This window comes from Anolis carolinensis, chromosome 1 (genome assembly GCF_035594765.1).
Source record: "Anolis carolinensis isolate JA03-04 chromosome 1, rAnoCar3.1.pri, whole genome shotgun sequence".
NCBI lineage: Eukaryota > Metazoa > Chordata > Lepidosauria > Squamata > Dactyloidae > Anolis > Anolis carolinensis.
Window position 1 is genome coordinate 222406975 of NC_085841.1, and position 23086 is coordinate 222430060.

The 23086-nt window shown below is 37.4% G+C and overlaps 1 protein-coding gene across 6 annotated transcripts in view; it reads right to left on the reverse strand.

Moving 5' to 3' along the window:
* galnt13 (polypeptide N-acetylgalactosaminyltransferase 13) overlaps positions 1-23086 on the reverse strand; it is a 270709-nt gene that overhangs the window by 58506 nt on the left and 189117 nt on the right. For all 6 annotated transcript variants that reach the window (XR_010001363.1, XM_003225380.4, XM_062965663.1 and 3 more), the window contains exon 8: positions 22816-22996. Coding sequence is in view for 5 of the 6 variants with exons in the window: in XM_003225380.4 (XP_003225428.2) it covers positions 22816-22996 (181 nt within the window). In the remaining variant the exon portion in view is untranslated. The remainder of the gene's footprint in view (positions 1-22815; positions 22997-23086) is intronic.

A 23086-nucleotide genomic window follows, 5' to 3' on the forward strand; every position in this document is an offset into this window, starting at 1 on the left:
CTGTCTCTGAAATTCTTTCCTATAAAAGAGATATTCAGCTCCTTCTGTTGACCAGTTCTTCTGTATTTGTGCAACTAAGTACCTAAATGTGCTTCTTCCATAGCCAAAGTAGTAAGAGAAAAGGAAAGAAGGGAGGTGTGGGATTGTCAGCATTATTGTGCTATGTGGAATTTTAAAGAAGCTTAGTGCTGTGAGCAAGATGGGAACACACTTTGCTGCTTTGCCTATATCACAGATATCAAACCACAGCAGGGGCATTTGTGTTTCTATTTTAATATTTTTATATGAATTCACAGCACAGTTAGTAGTCGAACTTAGATCTTTGTCTAATGCAAGACTATTGCTCTAAGACACGTGTGTTATATTACAAGCTATACAATCTACATATAAATAGGACAGAAAAATGCACCAAAAATAGAAACATCTGAAGCAAACTTGAAAACACTGGAATGAAAGCAGAATTATTAAAAACCAGGCAGTTAAGGTACTTAAACTATTTAAATAATTTTTTCAGGGACATAATTTCATTTAATAACACACATAAGGGGAAATGCAGATGCAATAGACATACCATGTGGTAGAAATTATTATTCTCTGAAACAGTATCTAGAGTCTTGTAGTTCTGATATTATTTGATAAGTTCAGACTTTTAAAAAGTAAAACAGCCCAGAAATCACATAGCCAAGAGAGAGTAAGCAAAGTACATTAAGGAAAGACAAATGACAAAAGACATCTATTTGAGGACCTTTTGAAAGTCTCCCTGTCTTTAAAGATAGGTAATAGTTGATATGATGCAAAAGCATAGTGTTTAGAAGCTGATACATGATTTCATCAATATTTTTCTAATTCCAATCATTTCTTGAGGTTATGCAAAGCACACCTGACATTTAAACACATGATAATGTCATCTGGCATTTGATAATGTCATTCGATTTACAAATCTGTGTTACTTTTGCATTTGGATGAATTATGAAACATTTTCTTGCAATGTTTCTTGCATTTTCTGGAATCTCCTTTGGGGAAGACAAAGCAGTGTATAATAATAATAATAATGATGATGATGATGATGATGATGATGCATAGCAAAGAATCAGTACAAGAAAACCACACTACAAACTAGAGCTGACAGCTGGCACAACAAAACATTGCATGGAAAGTTCCTTGACAAAATTGAAGGAAAAGCTGATAAGGAGAAGACCTGGCTCTGGCTCACGAATGGGACACTGAAGAAGGAGACAGAGGCCTGATCCTTGCAGCCCAGGAGCAAGCCATCAGAACAAAGGCAATTAAGGCCAAGATCGAAAAATCAGCTGATGACCCAAAATGCAGACTGTGCAAGGAAACCGACGAAACCATAGATCATATCCTCAGCTGCTGTAAGAAAATCGCACAACAGACTAGAAACAGAGGCACAACCATGTGGTCCAAATGATTCATTGGACCTTATGCCTCAAGTACCACCTGCCTGCAGTAAAGACCTGGTGGGATCACAAACCTGCAAAAGTATTGGAGAATGAGCACGCAAAGATACTGTGGGACTTCCCAATCCAGACTGACAAAGTTCTGGAACACAACACACCAGACATCACAGTTGTGGAAAAGAAAAAGGTTTGGATCATTGATGTTGCCATCCCAGGTGACAGTCGCATTAATGAAAAACAACAGGAAAAACTCAGCTGCTATCAGGACCTCAAGATTGAACTTCAAAGACTCTGGCAGAAACCAGTGCAGGTGGTCCCGGTGGTGATGGGCACACTGGGTGCCGTGCCAAAATATCTCAGCCGGCATTTGGAAACAATAGACATTGACAAAATTACAATTTGCCAACTGCAAAAGGCCACCCTACTGGGATCTGCGCGCATCATCCGAAAATATATCACACAGTCCTAGACACTTGGGAAGTGTTCGACTTGTGATTTTGTGAAACGAAATCCAGCATATCTATCTTGTTTGCTGTGTCATACAATAAAATAATAATAAATCTCACCAGAGCCCAAATAAGACTTGCAGAGGCTTTTTGTGCTATTCAAGTGATGCAAACATAAAGTGATGCAAACATTCAAGTGATGCAAACATGTGGAAAATAGAAATATTACTTAAATTCTTTTGCTTCTATTGATATTGATATCACCTGCTCCTCTTATATTGTCAGAGGTGAGCCAGCTCTGGAGGAATGTCAGGCCCCAGCTCAATCCTGGAAGATCCCCACTAGTTCATCCCAACCTAGAACTGTCCAAAGTGCTGAACTTTAGATTGCCTTCTTTTAGCAGGTCTTTGAGGCATTTTCTCAGCTTCAAAACAGGGAAATGCACAGTGACAGTATTGGAATTAGATCATCAGTCACAAGGACTGTGAAAAACTAAAGTGTGATCTTCACCCACATACAGCTCTTATAAGTAGCATGACAAGCATACAATTAATACTTTGGCATCTCTATGGATACAGTGACTTGTATGCAGAATACATCATGCGATGTGCGGGGCTTGAAGAATCCAAGAGTTAAATTGCTGGAAGAAGTATTAACAACCTTAGATATGCAGATGATACTACTTTGATGGCTGAAAGCGAGGAGGAGCTGAGGAGCTGGGTTGCAGTTAAACATAAAAAACCCCAAGATTATGGCAACCAGATTGATTGATAATTGGTATATAGAAGGAGAAAACATGGAGGCAGTGACAGACTGCAAAAATTACTGCAGACGTAAACAGCAGCCAGGAAGTCAGAAATGTTTACTTCTTGGGAGGAAAGCAATGACCAACCTCGATAAAATAGTGAACAATAGAGACATCACACTGGCAACGAAGGTCCACATAGTTAAAGCAATGGTATTCCCCATAGTAACCTATGGATGCAAGAGATGGACCATAAGGAAGGCTAAGTGAAGGAAGAGGTCACAGAGAGTCAGAAGTGACAGAACGAATAAACAACAAAGAGCTCTAGTTCTAGGCCCCCCCTCCCCCCAGGACATACCCAAATGCTCAAGTCCCACTATATACAGTGGTATAGTCAAATGATGTCCCTTATATAAACTATAAAATGACAACATCAAGATTTGTTTTGTAGAACAGGTTTTTTTTTTGAAGGGGGCGGGTATTTTCAAGCCATGGGTGGTTACCGTCCAGATAAACCTCCCTAGTTATTTGGAACACTTCCTCATTTTAAAAATTACCTGGTAATCTGAAGTTATCATAAAGTGAAAGCTCTTCAGAAGACCAGTTTATTAATAAATATTAGATTTTCACCATCTTATTCTCAACAAGTGACACTGTCAGACAATGAATACATGATATTGAGTAGAAATATTTTAAAATCTGCACATTTTGTTTTCTCAATTTTCATTTCTTATCATGTTCTAGGACAGTGTGATCCAACCCATGGCCTGCGGGCTGCATGCGGCCCACCAATTCATTTTTATTGGCCCTTGCCCTTCTTACTGGAAAAATATTTTAATTATGTAATTCAATATTAATATTTTAATTATGTAATTCAATATTAATTATGTAATTAGTTTTCTTTCTGGAATGTCTCTGGTCCTCATATTCCTATACTAAAGTTTGATTGGCCCTCGGGTAACTAAAGATTGGACCACACTGTTCTAGGAGAACAAAGTATGATTTAAGTCTTTGTTAACCAGAACAGGAAAACAACTACAGCAGACATATAACATGTAGATCACACTTGACTTAGACATCAGATGATACCTGGAACAATTTATTCCTTCCTTAAGTCTGTGCCTTAAGCCTCAATATGCTAGTTTATTTCCTGATGCTGCGATAAATTTCTATTTAGACATGTTGTCGTAGTCCTGTTCAAGTTAGCAGGGATTTGTATTTATTTACTATAAATGCTAGAATACTCTTTTATTTTATTATACCTTTGATGGAATGCTAGGTTAAAAGGACACTGCTATAAACATCAAATTTATATTTCAATTGTATACTTCAAAAAAAACTTAAAAGAGTAAGCTTACAAGTAAAAATATTATATATATATTAGATCTTATTCCAATGTTTCACTGTTGCATAAGGTGAAACAAATTTAGAAGATACGAAAAAAATGCTGAAGCCGATGCAATTAATATTTAGTAGCATGGAAATTGCTCAAAAAGAAAATAAAGGAGGAAATACTTAATGGTAGATGCTTAGAAGAGATAATTTTCATCAAGCCTTAAGGACAAGAGCATTTGAGACATTATTTGAAAGCAATTGCTTGAAGAAAACCTGCTTCAGCTCCCCCAAATTCCCAGCCACAGTATTTCAACTTACTGTAAATCCCCAGTTTAGAGACCAGTTAAGGTTAATGAAGACAAAAATTTACATTTCATTGCCAGAGGGCAAGAATGCACCAAGCAGGAAGTCAATCATTTTGTAAAAATCCAGCTAATATCAAGCATATCCTCCCCAACTCTCCTCACAATCCAATGAAGTTTTTAATATAAAACAAAAAATAGACCAGAATGATAAAGAAGTGGGGCAAACCGACATAGCTAATGAGCAGAGTCACCATTTTCTCTGGATTAGAGAAAAATAACTCAATAAAAATGTATTGGATTAGGAAGGTCGTGATCCAAACTATGTTGTACCTGTAGTGGCTGGTAATTTGTATATCAATGAGGGAGCAAATCAACTCTGGGTTTTAGTGTGAACTTTACATGAGTTATTCAAATTGCTGAAACTACTTAGTGGAAAACATACAAAAAATGGAAGAATGCATTTCAAGTCTGAACTAGGATTTATTGCTTGACTGATATGAAAGCCTTACCAGCTGTCCCTATTTAATTCCAACAACTCTATGAGTCAAAGATCACTAAGGCTTTGAACCAGAATATAAACATTACAGGCAAACTGTTCTTCATATTCCTTCCTTCTTTTGTCCACTTATACCATAAAGGTGAGTGTACACCTTTCTCAAGAGGTTTACACAAGTTAAGGAAAAATACATAATATTTAAAGTATAATTAAGCCAGTAAATATTAGTCCAGAAGCAGACAACCTCGCATCCTCCAGAATGAACCTGAGATTGGAGGAAAAGGCAAGGTATACAGCAAATAAAACAAAACAAAACAATATAACACCACAATAATAATAATAATAATAATAATAATAATAATAATAATAATAATAAACTTCATTAATGTTCCACCACCATCTCCCCGAAGGGACTCAGGGCGGCTTACAAAAGGACTCCCGAGTGTGGAATATAACATAAAACTACATAAGTATAAAAACAATAACATAACATTATAACAACAACCACTACCAACACACATAGCATTGCATAAAATAAAATAGTTCAATTTTAAAAATGCAGAAATACCTGCAGGTAAAAACTGGCTGCCATCAATTAATAAAATAAAGTGCCGGAGTAAATAGTAAAACCTCATATGGATCTGTTTCAGCCTACTCAAGGTCAAAGATGTTCTCCAGATGGTTCATAAAAATAGCGTAGATATATCAATATCCTATATAGATACAAACAATGTCCGCAAGCCCCAGCTAGAATGACCAGTGATCAGAGAATATGGGAATTTCAGTCTGAAACATCTCCCGTAACCAGCTTGCTGCCTGGGTGCTCAGTCCACTAACAATTACACAAGAAGCTAAAACAGTAACTTGAAAAAATAACTAAAATGTAGTTTTAAAATTAGTGATTAGACAGGGAATTCCATTGTTGGAACACTCTGTCTTTAGGATTGGTAAGCATGTTGGATCGTGGATATTTGTGAGTAGCACATGTTGATTAGGAGGGTTTGTAGCTTAATCAACAACAGGTTTTGAGAAAAAGAAATGGAAGAGGAAATACTATCAATTCAATCTTATCTGGTTCAAATATTCCCCTGCTGTAAAATCTAAAGTTTCTTTACACTTTTGGATGGTTCCTTCTTGCCCTTGGTCCTCATCTGAGTGGCTAGTGACTGCTAAAACAGTGGCGGAGGCTCCTTCTTTGGAAGCTTTTAAGCAGAGGCTGGATGGCCATTTGTCGGGGGTGCTTTGAATGAGATTTTCTTGCTTCTTGCAGGGGGTTGGACTGGATGGCCCATGAGGTCTCTTCCAACTCTATAATTCTATGATTCTCCTAAGAGACAAGGTAGCTAACAACATGAAACAAATACTAATCTTATCATTAACCTTACCATTAATCCTCAACTTTTTATTATATTATTTTCTTTTTGTGGTTAAAGACAATCTATATGTATATCCATCCTTTGACATAGTACACACTAGGGGTGTGCATGGTGACATTTTTCAAAATGGGATCCAGAAAAGCCAGCAGTTTCAGAAACTGAAACCCCAGAGTGGTGGGGTTTGCTTTGACTCAGCTGAAACGGGCCATGTGGCTGCTGAAAAAGGCTACTTTCAGTTGCTTTTGGGAGAACCGTGGCAGCAACCATACACATGCAGAGGGGTTTCCCTCCTTAGCCTTGCCTGAGCCAATCAGAGCAAAAAAGTGGATCATGTGTCTTCTCGCCAAGCTGGTCTATATATACCAAAGTGAGTTCCTCCATTTTTCTGTGGCATCCTGGCTTCTGAGAGAAAGAGAGAAAGACTGTGTGCTAGCTAGCTCTGTATTTTATCTCAGTGCCGATTGCTTTTGGATTCAATTCCAATATTTTCCTTTGGAAAATTGAAATATTCTGGCCACATTATGAGAAGACAGGAAAGCTTGGGAAAGATCACGATGCTGGGGAAAATGGAAGGAAAAAGGAAGAGAGGCTGACCAAGGGCGAGATGCATGGACAGTATCCTTGAAGTGACTAGCTTGACCTTGAAGGAACTGGGGGCGGTGACAGCCGACAGAGAGGTCTGGCGTGGACCTCCGAAGAGTCGGAAGTGTTAATGTGGGATTTGTGTATTGGTAGTGTTTAAATGCAATTTGTGTCTTGTCTGTATTGCATACTGATTGCATCATCCAGAGTGTACTATAGTCTAGAAAGAGTTAATTACTGAGAAGCTGTGATGTCCTTGATGTGTGGCTGGAACTGGGGAGTGTCCAGACACAAGTGTGTATGCATTGTTGATTGCATCAGTTCAGTTCTGTTCTGTGTTGAGTCGAGTGCTGTCTGCCTAGAGTCCTGTGTTCATCTGCAAGTCTGTTTGTCTTGATTATTACTGCTTACAGTAAAACTTGTATATAGTTTTACCAAAGTCTCTGGGTGTCTCTTCGTTCTGCGTTCCACTGATTCCATCCAACTACTGCTGCGCTGCAAAATACTCTGTCAGGAAGCGACCATGCGATTGAGCAGTAGCATCTGAGTCCACACTACCCTATATTCCAGTTCAAAGCAGAAAATGTGGGATTTTATTCCACTATGTGGAAGGGGCCTCAGGGGCTGCCTGTATAGGCAACTGATTATTGGGATAACTAAGGGCTATGCATATTTCCCGTATCACAACCATGCTTTCCCAGTTTTCCCAATGAAAGCACCATCTACTTTAGAGCAGCATCTGCTTCAGGCTTTCTGCAGCAACTTCATTGCAGACTTCTGCATTGGCCATGAGAAGTCCTCCCATGCTTCTCAGTGACCAGTCATTTTGTCTGTGTATCTCCCTGCAGGTGGAGAGAGCTTTAAAAACAGGTATCTATGGAGTATGAGTCCTGCATCTGTGCTGTAAGCAAATCCGCTATCTTACTCCCATTTCAATAGACTGAAAATGGATCACTTTCTTATCTCAGACAAAATTACAAATTGTGTGTGTCATTTTATTTTATGGTTTACACTGCATATAAAGAATCACACTCACATATACATCATTCATACTTTTGAGAAATAATAATTCCATGAAAGACCTGAAAATCAGTTTCAGGCAGTGTAATTCATAAAACGAAGTGAAAAGAAGGAAATTGTCACACACTTTTGAGTCTCGCTGTATTTATGGGAATGTATGATAGCAAGTAACATGAAAATGAAAAAATAAGAGATATACTGGTAGTGCAAAAAAGTAGTTTGACTAATGCAACTTTCACACTGGCATTACAAAGCACTTCTTGTCACATGTTAAATAGTCCCATGCAATCTGATCCCCAACATGCTCACCTTGAAATACACCCTTTTTCATAACTAATGGTATCAGTCAATGGACCTCAGTAGAGATACAGAAGCCAAAAGGAACAAGTTTAAAAATGTGAGTGACAGCAGAATCTCTCCCACTGTGCCAAAGCTGAATATGATAAATTCAACTCATCTCTGCCTTTCATTTCTATCCCCTACCAAACTCTGAATGTAAAGACATACTTGTGCTTAGTCTGGATTATCAGGATGTGAAGGGGTCTTGTGGAGCCCCGGTGGCGAAGTGTGTTAAAGCGCTGAGCTGCTGAACTTGCAGACCAAAAGGTCCAGGTTGAAATCCCGGGAACGGAGTGAGCGCCTGCTGTTAGCTCCAGCTTTTGCCAACCTAGCAGTTTGAAAACATGCCAATGTGAGTAGATCAATAGGTACCACTCCGGCAGGAAGATAACGGCGCTCCATGCAGTCATGCCGGCCACATGACTTTGGAGGTGTCTACGGATAATGCCGGCTCTTCAGCTTAGAAATGGAGATGAGTACCAACCCCCAGAGTCAGACATGACTGGACGTAACGTCAGGGGAAACTTTACCTTTTAAAGGGGTCTTGTAACACCTAAGAAACTGAAAGAATAAAACTGGTAGCATACACTTTCATAGCCTAAGTACTTCCTAAGATCTACAAAAACTTGTGATAGCAACTTTGGTAGCCACTAAGGTGCTACTACAAGATCCCTCTGAATGCAAACTTAATTTTAACAATAAAGTAAATAAAAATCTCACCCTTCCACAGGTGTTTTATATTTATTAACTTGCTCTTATATCTACTCTCAATTCTGGGAAAGTGAATATCAGATTTTATATTTTGAAAGCTGGAAACGTTTTTGTCATCCTAATTTTTGCCTACTAATCTAAAAGTCTGAATTCTGGTAGATAAAACCAGTTTGAGAATCACATTGTACCCTCTTGCTATGCTGAAATCAAATGATACCTGACCAGTTTCTCCTCTCTTCACTCCTCAGTCTTGTGTTCACTTTCATTTCTCTCTAAACCAGTGGTTCTCAACCTGTGGGTCTCCAGGTGTTTTGGCCTACAACTCACAGAAATCCCAGCCAGTTTACCAGCTGTTAGGATTTCTAGGAGTTGAAGGTCAAAACATCTCAGGATCCACAGGTTGAGAACCACTGATTTAAATGTTTATTATTTATTTATTTATTTATTTATTATTTCAATTATTTATATCCCGCCCTTCTCACCCGAGGGGACTCAGGGCGGCTTATAAGTGGCAACTGATGCCGTTACACCGTTATACAATGAACTAAAACATTAAAACAGTTAAAACAGTCGTAAAATACAATATACAAAGTTTAAAACAATGCGAGGTGCTTATACCATTCATCCACCAGACCTTATACAAGAGCCTTAATTCATACCGCGTCGAAGCCAACACATACTTATTCTTCAAACGCCTGCGTACATCTGAACCCCAGATTCTTGATGGCTGTTGCTCATTTGCTCTCTTATACCTTTTCCCTTTTGAGGGAGCAGGGCTTCAGACTGGGGAAAGGCCATGTCCAGAGGGCCACACTACTGTACACTACCAGGCTTTTTGCTTGCTACAGTTTTAAAAAGAAGGTAAAAGAAGAAATCCTGTGCAATCTGTAGTCTTTCATATCTTCTTGGAGGAAAGTGGCCAGAGAGTACATAGCAGATGTGGGTATGGTCAAAGCCAAAAATCAGTAGATCCCCTTGCCATACATTGTCCATCCCCCATTCTCCAGCCATCCTTCAGCTATAAGCGCACACAATCCATGCAGTTCCTTCCACATTCAACTATCCATCTATGCCCTCCTTCTTATCCATTTTCTCCAACTACCATATCAACAAATGTTCATACTACTCACAAGGGACACACAAAGCTTAATTTCGTAATAAGTGAATGGGCCATTTTTATTCCTAATCCAATATAAGGATAACAGTTTTATCAATAAAATGTATTAGCCATTTAAAGTACTGTTTCTTCAATGTTTGCTTAAGTATTTCATCTCACTTCCTTTTTTCTGTCGTTATGCCTCTCCACTTGCCTTTTATTTCACCCCCTTTTGCTTTCTGTCTTTTTCAGCCTCCCAATACTTTTCCTCTTACTCTCCTTCCCAGAAAAACCTGCTTCGTTGTGGGATTATTTGGGACTGCCCCCCCCCCCCAAACTTAACTGTTAAATGACAGATTGTTGACAATCTTAATTCAGCATAAATGAAATACTGTTGGCATTGTTTTGAAAGAAGAAAATTGTAATCCTAGTTGAGCATTGTTCTCTTAAATGTATCCACAAGGGAATTGCTCAGCAAATAAATTCTGAAAGTGTGTTTATAATAAGTGAGCTATATATTAAATATAACAATAGGCTGGATCTTGCAGTATAACCAGTTTCGTGACCCTAACAGCACTTTTTTGAAAAGCTGTAGGATACTTACATGAAAACCCACCTTACAAATTGTATATTTTATATGAACTGATACCACTTGGAATTCCTCGTATGCACAAAAAGTTACTTATTTATTAAAATACAGACACACTTCTTCTAAGTCCCTCTGCTTTCCATTTTCACAACAAGCTATAAGCAAAATAAGCAGAGCATAGATGAAATAGTGAGTTACTTCATGCAGCTCCATAGTCCAATTTAAAATTAGTATTTCCATTGGTTTTATATGCTTATTTTTCCAAGCATCTGATTGGGAGGGTTTGAAATCCTCATAATTGTCCTACTAATATTGTTATAAATATGTCCTCGTGTATTACAACACGATTTCTCTCATCTACCTTTTAACTGCTCCTAATCTGCAGCTGTACCTTTGCTTCTCTACGTGAGGCACATTCAGTTATTTGGATCATACAGGGTGCTTTGACTGCCTGGCAAGACAATATGGAATCAGTGTCAAATGAACATTTTCATGTACCAGTCTTGAGATAATGGTTTTCTCTGACAGTGATTTCAAAATAAATGCATGGAAGCCGTTCACTTTTTAAATGACTCATGCCAATGAAACTTAAATTAAGATACCCGCTGTGAAAATTGGGAGCTATAATGAAGTTAACATAGATGTGCCTCATAAAATATTCTAAAAGCCGGGAAATGTCTTTAAATTGCACTTCGATTCTAGACACTATAGAACTGTATCAAATTCCCAGGCAGAAGTAAGCTTCCAGGAGTCTTAACATACAAATCCCTAGCAAGATTGAAAGAATAAGTCATCAGCTCCTTCAATCAGCAGAACAAAGAGATCAACTCCTTTAGCACATATCTTTACATTCACCTTTGAAAATCGACATCAGCAAATTTAACTTCTGCTTTTAATACATGAAGCAGCCTGGTAAATTTCTCAGCTAATCTAAATATACTCTTCCCAGCTAGCTTAATCATAGTAACCAAGAGTTAGCAAGCACTATGGGGAAAGTGATAAATATAGATGCTCACGCTAGGCAGAGTAATTGCTTAGCTTTCGCAAGTACTAAGCAAAGTACTGACAGTCCTCAAGCAGCGTCTTTTCACAGCTTTCATGAAAGTTGTGAGATTTACGAGGAGTTTTCTATATAGTACTCATGCCTGTCTTTTAATACATCTTAGCACTTGCTATCTGTTTATAGGGATTAATTAAAAACCTCTAGAGATGGTTAATTCTCAGGTTTTCTAGTCAATGAGTTAGACTTTGTGCTTCCATTAATAGAATGCTCTCTCACATACATAAGGGAACTGGGATTCCATGGATATTTCCCACCAAAAGTGTGGATAAAGTGTGACAATGAAGCTATAACTACTTTCCCTCCCCAGATGTTTTGAATCTGAAAGGAGCCCCTGGTGGCACAATGGGTTAAACCCTTGTGCCAGCAGAACTGCTGACCGAAAGGTTGGCAGTTCAAATCCAGGAGCAGGGTGAGCTCCAGCTTCCCACGCGGGGGACATGAGAGAAGCCTCCAACAGGATGATAAAACATCCGGGCATCTCCTGGGCAATGTACTTGCAGATGGCCAATCCTCTCACACCAGAAGCGACTTGCAGTTTCTCAAGTCACTCCTGACACAAGGGAGTCTACTTCCTCAGACAGCCTTTTTTTTCTAACAGAAAAGGGTAAAGCATGCCTCTTGGGAGTCTGCAAAAAAGGCCATTTACCATAGGTTGTAGACGGCCTTCTCCCCACACTGTTTCACATTTTGAAAAGTGTCTGTTTTCAAGACTGGAAACAGGCACTGCAATATTTATTTATTTATTCATTCATTCATTTGACATTATTTGCTAGAGTCTCTGCTGTCCCCAAAGGATGTTGGGGCATAAAATTAGTTCCATCACCTCTTCCGTCAAAATTTCCCATGTCTATGCCAAATGAAGGTAGAAGTGGTGATGGTTTTTCTCTGATTCCTATTTCTTTCATGTCGTTCCTCAAAAGTCTCCCAAACAATGGTTCCCAACCTTTATCCCACCATACGTTTTGGAATTCAGCTCCCAAAATTCCTGAAGTCAAAAATATATGGAGGAAGAGAGTTTGGGAACCACCTCTCTAGAAGAAAGTGGATTGGTTCACTAAGCACTGCAGGGGAAGAGGGACATGAAAACAGCTTCCACTTCACTTTCTAAATCCAAATCAGAATCCAATCCCTTCCTTTCTGACTTCCTTTCTCACCTTGAGTTTTAATCTAGTGTTCATGTGGCCCGCCCTTGGTTTTATTGTTCTTTTGATCTTGTTTAATGTAGTGTATATTTTCTTTTATTGTGTTGTTTAATGTGCTATGATTTGTTGTTCTATTATATTTTGTTATATTGTATTGTTCTGGGCATGGCCCCATGTAAGCCGCCCCGAGTCCCCGTTGGGGAGATGGTGGCGGGGTATAAATAAAGTTTATTATTATTATTATTATTATTATTATTATTATTATTATTATTATTATTATTATTATTTGTCCAAGTGCTCAGCTACCATTGTTTTTTAGGAGTGGAATTCCAATGTTTCAATCAAGGCTCACATTTTAAAGCTTAAATCAATTTCATTACAATGTGCATACGTATGTACATACTATATACCAGGGGTCCCCAAACTTTTTAAGCAGAGGGCCAGTCCACAATCCTTCAGACTATTGAAGGGCCAAATTATCAGTTGAAAAAAAAATACAAACAAATTCCAATGCACACTGTACATGTCTTATTTGTAGTGCAAAAACAACAAGAACAATGAAAGAGTAATACAATATTTTAAAATAAAAACAATTTTAACCAACATACATTTATCAGGATTTCAGTGGGAAGTGTGAGCCAATTCTGGCCAATGAGATAGTCAAGTTCATTAGGATTGTTGTTGTTGTTGCGTGCCTTCAAGTCATTTCAGACTTTGGGCGAGCCGAAGTCTAAAATTTATTTATTTACTATATTTATTTATTACATTTGTATCATACCCTTCTCACCCCAAAGGGAACTCAGAGTGGCTTACAAATTATATATACAATATATTATATTATTAGCATAGCACACTATTAGCATTATATATTACTATATTAAACTATACCACTATACTGTAATATTATTAGTAATATTATTAGTAATATATAATATATAATTAATATTATTATATGGTATTATTATTAGTGTTATATTGTATTACATTATAATATTTTTATACAATATATTTTATTATAAAACTGAGGGCGGGGGCCAGGTAAATGACCTTGGAGGGCCGCATGTGGCCCCCGGGCCTTAGTTTGGGGACCCCTGCTATATACTATATAGTATTTATATTGTATACTATATAATATATAGTATATAATATATACCCCCGATGGCACAGCAAATTAAAGCGCTGAGCTGCTGAACTGGCGAACCAAAAGTTTGCAGGTTTGAATCCGGGAAGCGGAATGAACGCCTGCTGTTAGCCCCAGCTTCTGCCAGCCTAGCAGTTTGAAAACATGCAAATGTGAGTAGATCAATAGATACCACTCCAGCAGGAAGGTAAAGGCACTTCATGCAATCATGCTGGCCACATAACCTTGGAGGTGTCTATGGACAATAACGGCTCTTCGGCTTAGAAATGGAGATGAGCACCAACCCTCAGAGTAGGATACGACTGGACTTAATGTCAGGGGAAAACCTTTACTTAGGTAATTCTGTGCTATGCTTCTAGCTCAAGTATAGCTGAAATACAGGGTTCACTATTATCTGTGGTTTCATGTATTAACAAGATGTCTTGGAACATAATCCCTGGAGATACAGAGGTTGTACTATATTGACTTATTATTTAGTACTCTATTCAAATGGCTCTACTCTAGCTGATTAGATTAGGCCACTGGTTTCAATTTAAATGTATATAATTTTGCAGAACCCTGATAGCAACTCTGTGGTGTTTGCAGTGCAGGAGTCACAGGTTAAGTGTTGGATACATGAACTTGATTGTGAAACATAAATGCTATTTCCAAGGAAGATTGGATTCCATACAAAAGCGTGCCTCAGGTCTTTACGTAATGATGCCATAACCATATAACAGTACATTTCCAGCAATGATGGTTTCAAAATCACACACATTTCAGAAATGTCTTCCTGAGATATTTGAAATTACACAAAAACACACGCTATGTGAACAAGCATTGCTTTGAGACAAGCATGGAGCATCCCATGAGAGTACAGCATGTTAGACACAAGTAATGAGGGGGAAAAATATGCCTATGCACATTCGACAGCAGCAAATAGAAGCGACACAGAATCAGAAGGCTACAATTATCCCAAGCATCGGTTTTCCCCTGAGTTTATAGCTTCAATTCCCTTTTCTCTTTTCCCATCCAGTATAATAGAACAGTTTGCCTCAGAAAAGATTTGAAAGTATGAACACTTAGTTTGCCAATGTCTGCCCTATACATATCTCTCCAAACTTATTTTCTTGCTATCATTCTCTCCAAAACGCTTTGCTTCCTACTGATCTCTCTAAACCCCCTTTCCCTTTTCTTCCTACTCAAATCTCTCCAACTGATAAACATCTCATCTAATTACAATAACAAAAATAAAGTAATAATACCATACACTAACGTTTATGAGCATTATGATTTTTCATTCCCTAGCACAGAAAGTCACTAACTATTTAGAGGTTGAAAACAAAAGGAGCCAAGCACTCCAGTCTCATATTATACACACACATTTATTTTATCCATCTGCATTTGTTCTAATCACAATTTGCCATGATGTAAGAATTTGGTTTTGTTAAGCCTGAGATGGAAACAATTCTGGTTAGCTAGCTCTAGCCATGGGGCCCTGGTGGCACAGTGCGTTAAAGCGCTGAGCTGCTGAACTTTTGGATCAGAAGGTGCCAGGTTTAAATCCCAGGAGCAGAATGAGCACCTGCTGTTAGCCCCAGCTCCTGCCAACCTAGCAGTTCGAAAACATGCAAATATGAGTAGATCAATAGTACCGCTCCGGCGGGAAGGTAACGGCGCTCCATGCAGTCATGCTGGCCACATGACCTTGGAGGTGTCTACGGACAACGCCGGCTCTTCAACTTAGGAATGGAGATGAGCACCAACCCCCAGAGTCGGACACGACTGGACTTAACGTCAGGGGAAAACCTTTACCTTTACATAGCTCTAGCCATTGTTACCATTTTGAGCTTTCACACTGTTTTCAGGTTATGGCAACCCAAAGTTGAACCACTGACGTGTTTTTCTTTGCAAGATTTATTCATAATTCTGAGAAAATTTGACTTGCCTGAGGTTTCTATGGGCAAGTAGGGATTTGAACCATAATGTCGATTATGCAGCATTCAAACCACTACACCACGCTGGCTCTCAGTGTTAGCCATACTTTGTCCTGTTTGCATGCCAGTGCAAGATAGCATTTCAGAAAAACAGGAAAAGGAAGAATGAATTTGATCCTCCTTAGAAAGGGGCAAACTCAAGTTCATGGAAGAGGATAATGTGACCCTTCAGATGTTTTTGGATGACAACTCTCCTAGTTGGCAGAGCAAAGAATTCTGAGAGCTGTAATTCTAATGCATCAGGGCCATCATTTGAGCCACTCTCTTGCTGTAATTGAAACATTCAAGATTAGGGAATCTGAGTTTACTATCATATTACACCATCTCTCTCTCCTTTGTCCCCTTAAAATCCATTATCCAAGGGAAGGCAAGAAAAATACTTGCCCAGCATTTGCAGGAAGATTGACTATATAAAACTGGGGAAAAATCTTCTAATATCACGTGATATTCAAAGAAATCTATGAAGAAACACTGAAACAATCCTGGAGAAAAAAAAACTCTGTAAATACTTTCTGTTCAGTTTATTAGCAAATTCACATTTTTACAATTTAGGCACTGTGTCTCCTGCCCAAAAAGAAAATGATCATGCCATCAGTAACACTATGTAACAATTTGAAAGTGTTATTTCCTGTTTAACTGTGTGATATTTACACTGAAAGTAGTCAATATACTCCAGAACTATGTCACCAACTATGTTAAGTTGGTTGAGACTTTATGAGATATTCATTGAAAAACAATAGCAAAATATGCTGCAGGATGTCCCGCAAAAACAAAGTTTTTGCAATTTAATAAACCCTTTCCATGTTTTTATGATAAAACCAATTAGGAAATGACATGTATAATCCAGCAACAAAAATTGTGTTACATAGTGTAATTTATATAGCTGTTCATCATGACAATTTCAATGACTTCTTTTTTGACATCATTTAAAACAAAATGAACTTAATAGTATAAAATTCTCACACAGATACAGGATATGTAGAGCAGACATCTATCTCTTGAATCTGTGCATTTCAGGGTGTGTATGTGTGTGTGTATGCATGCTCAGCATGACTCATGTTCTTTTTAAATTGTTTTCTATATTCTTATTATAGTTGTCATTTCATTTTGCTGTAGGGAGAACTCAGGGAAAGTGCAAAAACTGTCTTTGCTCAGGTATCTAAAGAGTAATACACAGAAAATCCTAGGGATGGAATGAATATTTTACAATATTTGAAATATTATTAAAAACATGGTTCTTGTGTGGCAGTAAACCCCGATGAATTCTGGAATAACAACAATCTTCAAAATTCTGGGTTTAAATGTAGGGTAATACTACAAAATAATATTATGTAGAAGAATATTTTTTTCTGCACAGAAACTGATTTTTCCTGATCATAAAATGATGTATCTCATGCATAAAAAATTAAGTGTGGATTTTGTACAGAGAAAGGTCCCAATAAAAATATTATTTCCACAGAAAACTGCTTCTGCAGAAAGTGCTATTTTCTGTACAAAAAACCCTCTACATGACAATTTTGTGCCGAATAAGACTTGCTGTTTTGAATTTTTTTTGGTAGTTGCTGCAATTCTATATTGTTTCCTTTGGTCATAAAATAATTGCATCCTAATATATTTTTATTTGTAAGTCTGAAATCTGCAAGTGCAATTTCAGATTTACCATTTTAGGGACTGTGCTTAGACCCATTTAGATTCTGGTATAGTGAGTGCTTACCATGGCAGTGGTTCCTATATTTAACTCAATCGGGCTAATAATTAAGTTTCGAGTATTGTGTAAGGCCTTAATGCACATAAATATACAGCATTGCATAGCCTTTGTGCAAGAGTTGGTAAAAAGGTTAATCGTCAGTAGTTGGTAAAATAGTAGGTTTGATTTTTACTGCAAGTAGCCCCAGAAAACTTCCTTGTGCATGTACACATAGGTTTTGAACAAGTCCTCCAGGACCAGATTTGGGGTTTTTATCACCTCAGTGCCTTAGAAACAGAGATAGAAATAATATTTTGAAAAATATGTTTTTCATGCCGGATAAGAAGAATCCTAGATTGAATCTTCATAAAGGTTTTCCCCTGACGTTAAGTCCAGTCGTGACCGACTCTGGGGGTCGGTGCTCATCTCCATTTCTAAGCCGAAGAGCCGGTGTTGTCCGTAGACACCTCCAAGGTTATGTGGCTGGCATGACTGCATGGAGCGCCGTTACCTTCCTGCCGGAGCAGTACCTATTGATCTACTCACATTGGCATGTTTTCAAACTGCTAGGTTGGCAGGAGCTGGGGCTAACAGCGGGTGCTCATTCCGCTCTCGGGATTTGAACCTGGGATCTTTCGGTCTGCAAGTTCAGCAGCTTAGTGCTTTAACACACTATGCCACCACCAGGGGCCCCTGAATCTTCATAGTTCTGTGCAAAATTCACACATGGTTGTTCTGTGCAGAAAACGTCCTTCTCTTTAGAGGGAGCAGCTGGTAGGTTCTGTGCTAAACAGCCACATGCAAATTTTGCATAGAAGAAGCACTAAATTACAAATGGTTTATGAAAACTTTGAAAAGTCTGTCTTGGAAAATAAGAACATTGCTTAAATTGTTCATTTCTTTTTTTCAAGAAGAAAATTAGTGATGAATTATATTTCTACTTAGAACACCAAGGAGATTGTGCTTTTTAAAGTTCAAGGGCACTCTCTCATTTACAATTCCATCCTGAAGAGAACTGGTAAGTTTTTCTTCCCCCAAGTCTTAATATTGTTAGCTGAAAGCATTATGAATTTCCTTTGCCAAGCCTCTGACTCATCTGCATGTAACATCTTCTGTGTCTACTAGGTAATGGCTAAATCCACTGTTCTGCCACAATTATTTCTACCTTTACTCCCATGGTTTTCTATACTTCCTGAAAACTGGCTTTGTGGAATTCCCACAATTGGGGGACACATGGGGTTCCCATGAGGAAAAAGTATTATACCTATTATTTTCCCTCTGAATTCCACAGGAGAATTTGACCACTATATCCTGCCCACAGTGTGTACACACAAGGCTGATTTATACCAACAATTAACAGTCTGAAAGTATTTTGTGTAAAAGCTTTAATAAAACTGTAAGTGCAATTGTATGCATGACGACTGGAAATAAATCCCTCTTTATGTCAACAGAGGTAGGCTTACACAAGAGCTAGTAAATTACTGAAGACGGCAGGCTCAATCCTACACATTTTACTTGGGAGTAAATCTAAATGAGCATAGAAAGATCTACTGCTTTATAAGCATGTGACTCTAAGATGGAGAAGCAAAGAAAAAGTGGGAGCATACAAGTTAAAGTCTGATTGTCATTTCCTTTAATTTGCTCATCATAAACACTAAGGAATATGGCTTTATAATTAATCATTGTCTCTAAATAATCCTGAAAGCTTTTTTAATGTTCAGTATCCTCTTTGTTAGCCTAAAGTGTTTGCTTTGTTTCTGAAGTAATTATTGAATATAACCTTTGCCCTATCTCTCAGAAAACCCATGCTGTTCTAAACTAAGCATAATTAAAAACTTAATCAAAATAGAGAACCATAAGAAAAGCAATTACAATTAAACTCTGCATTACATAACACGCAGAGTTATTAGCTCAACTACTTCACCAACACAAAAGTAATATTAAATTGAACTTTTCTGATAGAAGCCTCAATAAAAACAACAAAATACTGCATTTCTTCAATTCTAAGATGCCCCTCTTTCTCCATATAAACATATCTAAAAATGAAGTGCATCTTAGAACTGAAGGTGCTTTTTATACATATAAATAAAAGCTTATTCTGTTGGTGGTACTGAAGTTAGTGAGCATCTTACAATCAATGGTGTCTTACAATCGAAGAAATATGGTAATACCAATGTTTGTGGAATGCCTTAGTTCATAAAACTTCTGGTGCCTTATAAAAACTCCCCTCATTCTCTTGGCTCCTACCAATCAAGAGATTTTCAGAAATACAAAGAAAAAAAAGCACCAATTACTAGAAAACCAACTGTATAGATAAATATAGTTATTTTGTTCTTGATCAAAGCTACAATTTGGAGTTTTCAATTCTTGACTTTGATCAAGAAAACGTCCTTTCCATTTGAAAGAGTGAAAATTCAGTAAAGAGTGGTTTCAGCCTTGAGTCACTTTACTTCAAATTATCTGCTACATTAGGTAGTTTGAAGTTAAACAACAGTTTTAACAGAAAATTGAAACTTTCTTAAGAGTCTTTAAAATGAATCCCGAGTTGCAATTATTTCCAATTTATCATAATGTAGAATTTTGAGTAACTGAATATGAAGGCAAATAGCCATACAGGCATAGCTCCTCATTAAACAGCTCCCATTAAAAACAAGTAACTTCTAGATATTTATGTATAGGATTATATTGTAAGTGAATTTTAAACTGAAGTTCCACAACAACTGGGTCATGGACATTTGTTATATTCATACCTTCAAGTAATTTATTAACCTGTAAATATATATTTTTTAAAAACCCTTCACTTAAACAATTTACAAATACTTTTACCCCCATTTCTTACCCCTAAGAAATTGATTGTAAAAGTAAGACATAAAAGTTCCATATCTTTTATTAGAAATTTTATATTAGAATTTTTATGTCTATGCAGTGCCTTAAAGCAAAGCATCTCTTTTTATCCCTCAGAACCAGGCAACATTTCAGGCAACAATTTCAAGCAACATTTAAATTAGGAATTTAATGCTTGCTATGTGGCCTTATTTGTTAAAGCATAGCATGGACTACAAATGTGCAGCCCTGCTGGTGTGCATTTCATATGAAAAAACACACAACTCACCACTATGTTTGCAAAGGCCACACATTTTATTCTTGTTATTTAAAAGGATACTAAAACATCTGCTTCTAGTGTGCATGTGTGTTGACGGAAAGGGGAGGGCTGCAGATATATCTGTAAAGGAATGACATATGAAGATAGATGTTCCTCTGAAATAAAAAATCACCCTTCCCAGTTGTTCAACAATTCCTATTCCTCAAGTGTAGGGTATGTATGTAAATACATTGCACCTAACTGTATATGTCATATACAGCTATTTACTTTGTCATATGCTTTAATGGGCTATATATACTATTCTGTTACCCATCAAGTGAATTCTTGTAAGTGTCTGTCTTGGACTAAACCTAAATCGCATCTTACTGAGACCACACATAAGGAGAGAAGGAAAATCAGATCATGGGTATTGCTTTTCTTCCATGCTACTTCACAAACATAAAAAAAACATATTATCGAGGGTCCAGAGAGGAGCAAGAGGGAAGAACTGTTCAATGTAGATTAATCTCTAAACCTTCTGAAGTGGAGATTCTATAGAAGAAAACTTCCTAGAATTGCCAGTGGCTGATTTGTTTTCAATGCCTAGCTATAGAAATACATTACCAAATTCAAGTCAGATGTGTAGTTAGAACAATAAAGCATTATTTAAACATTTTCTATCATCAAAATATACCAAATCATGACTATGTTTTCACCTAGCATAGTACAATTTAATGGAAAACAGCAAAGTACAGTGTGATGGGAAATGTTGTCTTTTGCTTTGTGTGTTTCCTACTCAGTACAAGGAAACTAACAATGGTGAAAACAATTTTATTCATAACATAGGCATTAACTGGAAAGCAGATATTAATATTGATTTAGGGCTAGGAATGGAAACAAATTCAACTGGATTCTATAGGTTAAAGCAATCATTTCATACTTTCAGAGATTTGTTGTTGGGGGGGGTGAACACACAACTCACCACAAGAATTCATACACTTGTGAGGTTTGTGGGGAATTTTGAAAAAGGCTCCAATTTTATGAATCTATATATATAAAAGGGTAATGAAATTTCGGCCTAGGACAAAACAACAAAACTACACATCCCAGAAACACTAAACTTAGCAGCACAACTGCTCATCCATGCCTCTACGTTCATACAACAAAAAGAAAAGAAAAATTAAGTCCTAATTAGAGGGAGAGGAATAATTGTTTTTAGCCAATTGCTGCCAGTTAGAAGGCTAAGCTCCACCCACTTGGTCTCCTAGCAACCCACTCAGCCCAGGGGACAGGCAGAGTTAGGCCTCACTTAAGCCTTTTCCACACTGCCTATAAAATACAGATTATCTGATTTTAACTGGATTATATGGCAGTGTAGACTCAAGGCCCTTCCACACAGCTATATTACCCATTTATAATGGACTTAATGTCAGGGGAAAACCTTTACCCTTTACCTTAACTACCACCAATTCCTCAAGACTTTATTTCCCATACCACCATACTTCGCCACAGCAACGCGTGGCCGGGCACAGCTAGTACTTTATAAAAGACAAACAGCTAAATATACATATAAAGGAAACTATGCACATTATCTAAAATTTGTAAAGAAATCCTTAAATTGTAGAAACATGTAAACAAATAAATGAATACTATCATTTGTAAATCAATGCTCAAAAGTCTCACAGTCTTATTTGAGATAAGATAAGGAGAAAACAGGGGTGGATTTCAAAGAAAATAAAATCAAACCAGAGATATGTTCATATGGCTGTGAATAAAGAGATAAGATAGGTAGTGTTTAGAAAGTGCCCTGTGGAAGTTCTTGATAAATTAAATTCTATTTGACATTGATAGCTGAGAAATCTTATTGTAATTTGCCTGCAGTTCTTATTTGGTTGGTTTAACTTTCTACATAAAAACAAATTAAAGTATCCATTTTGACTTCACCAAAACAAACAGGGCTTCTTTATGTTGTGATATTAGTGTCAATTATATCAATCTTCTTTTTTTAAAAAAAAAAAATCAAGGACACAGAATAGGGCAGGGCCATCCAGAAATTCCCCCTTTGGTGGTTTTGCAGTATTCTTAAAATGTTATAATATTATCTCTACAAAATATGAATCTTTCAGTCAAGAGTAACCAGGGATTAAAACAGAAGTGGTAAGGACTATTTAACCTGTCCACAGACATCCCTCTAGCAAAATATATATGACACATTTACTTGATTGTGTATCTTTCACATAATTACTGTGAAATATTTCCTTACCTGGGGATATGATATAGAAGAAATCTTTAAATTCATCCATCCACACCTCAGCAAGTCGTCTATTGTTCTTGTTAATTACGTGACCAGTACCACCAGGAAAGGTATAAGGTGTAGCCTTTCGGAAGACATGACCAACGTGTGAACATGTTACAATCTCTAGTGAGCCTCCACATTGCCAAATCTGAAATTGAAGTAGTAAATGAAACATCAGCTTATTTTCAGATGCACAATAAATGCTTAGGTGGCTACATATTCACCATAATAAATAAAA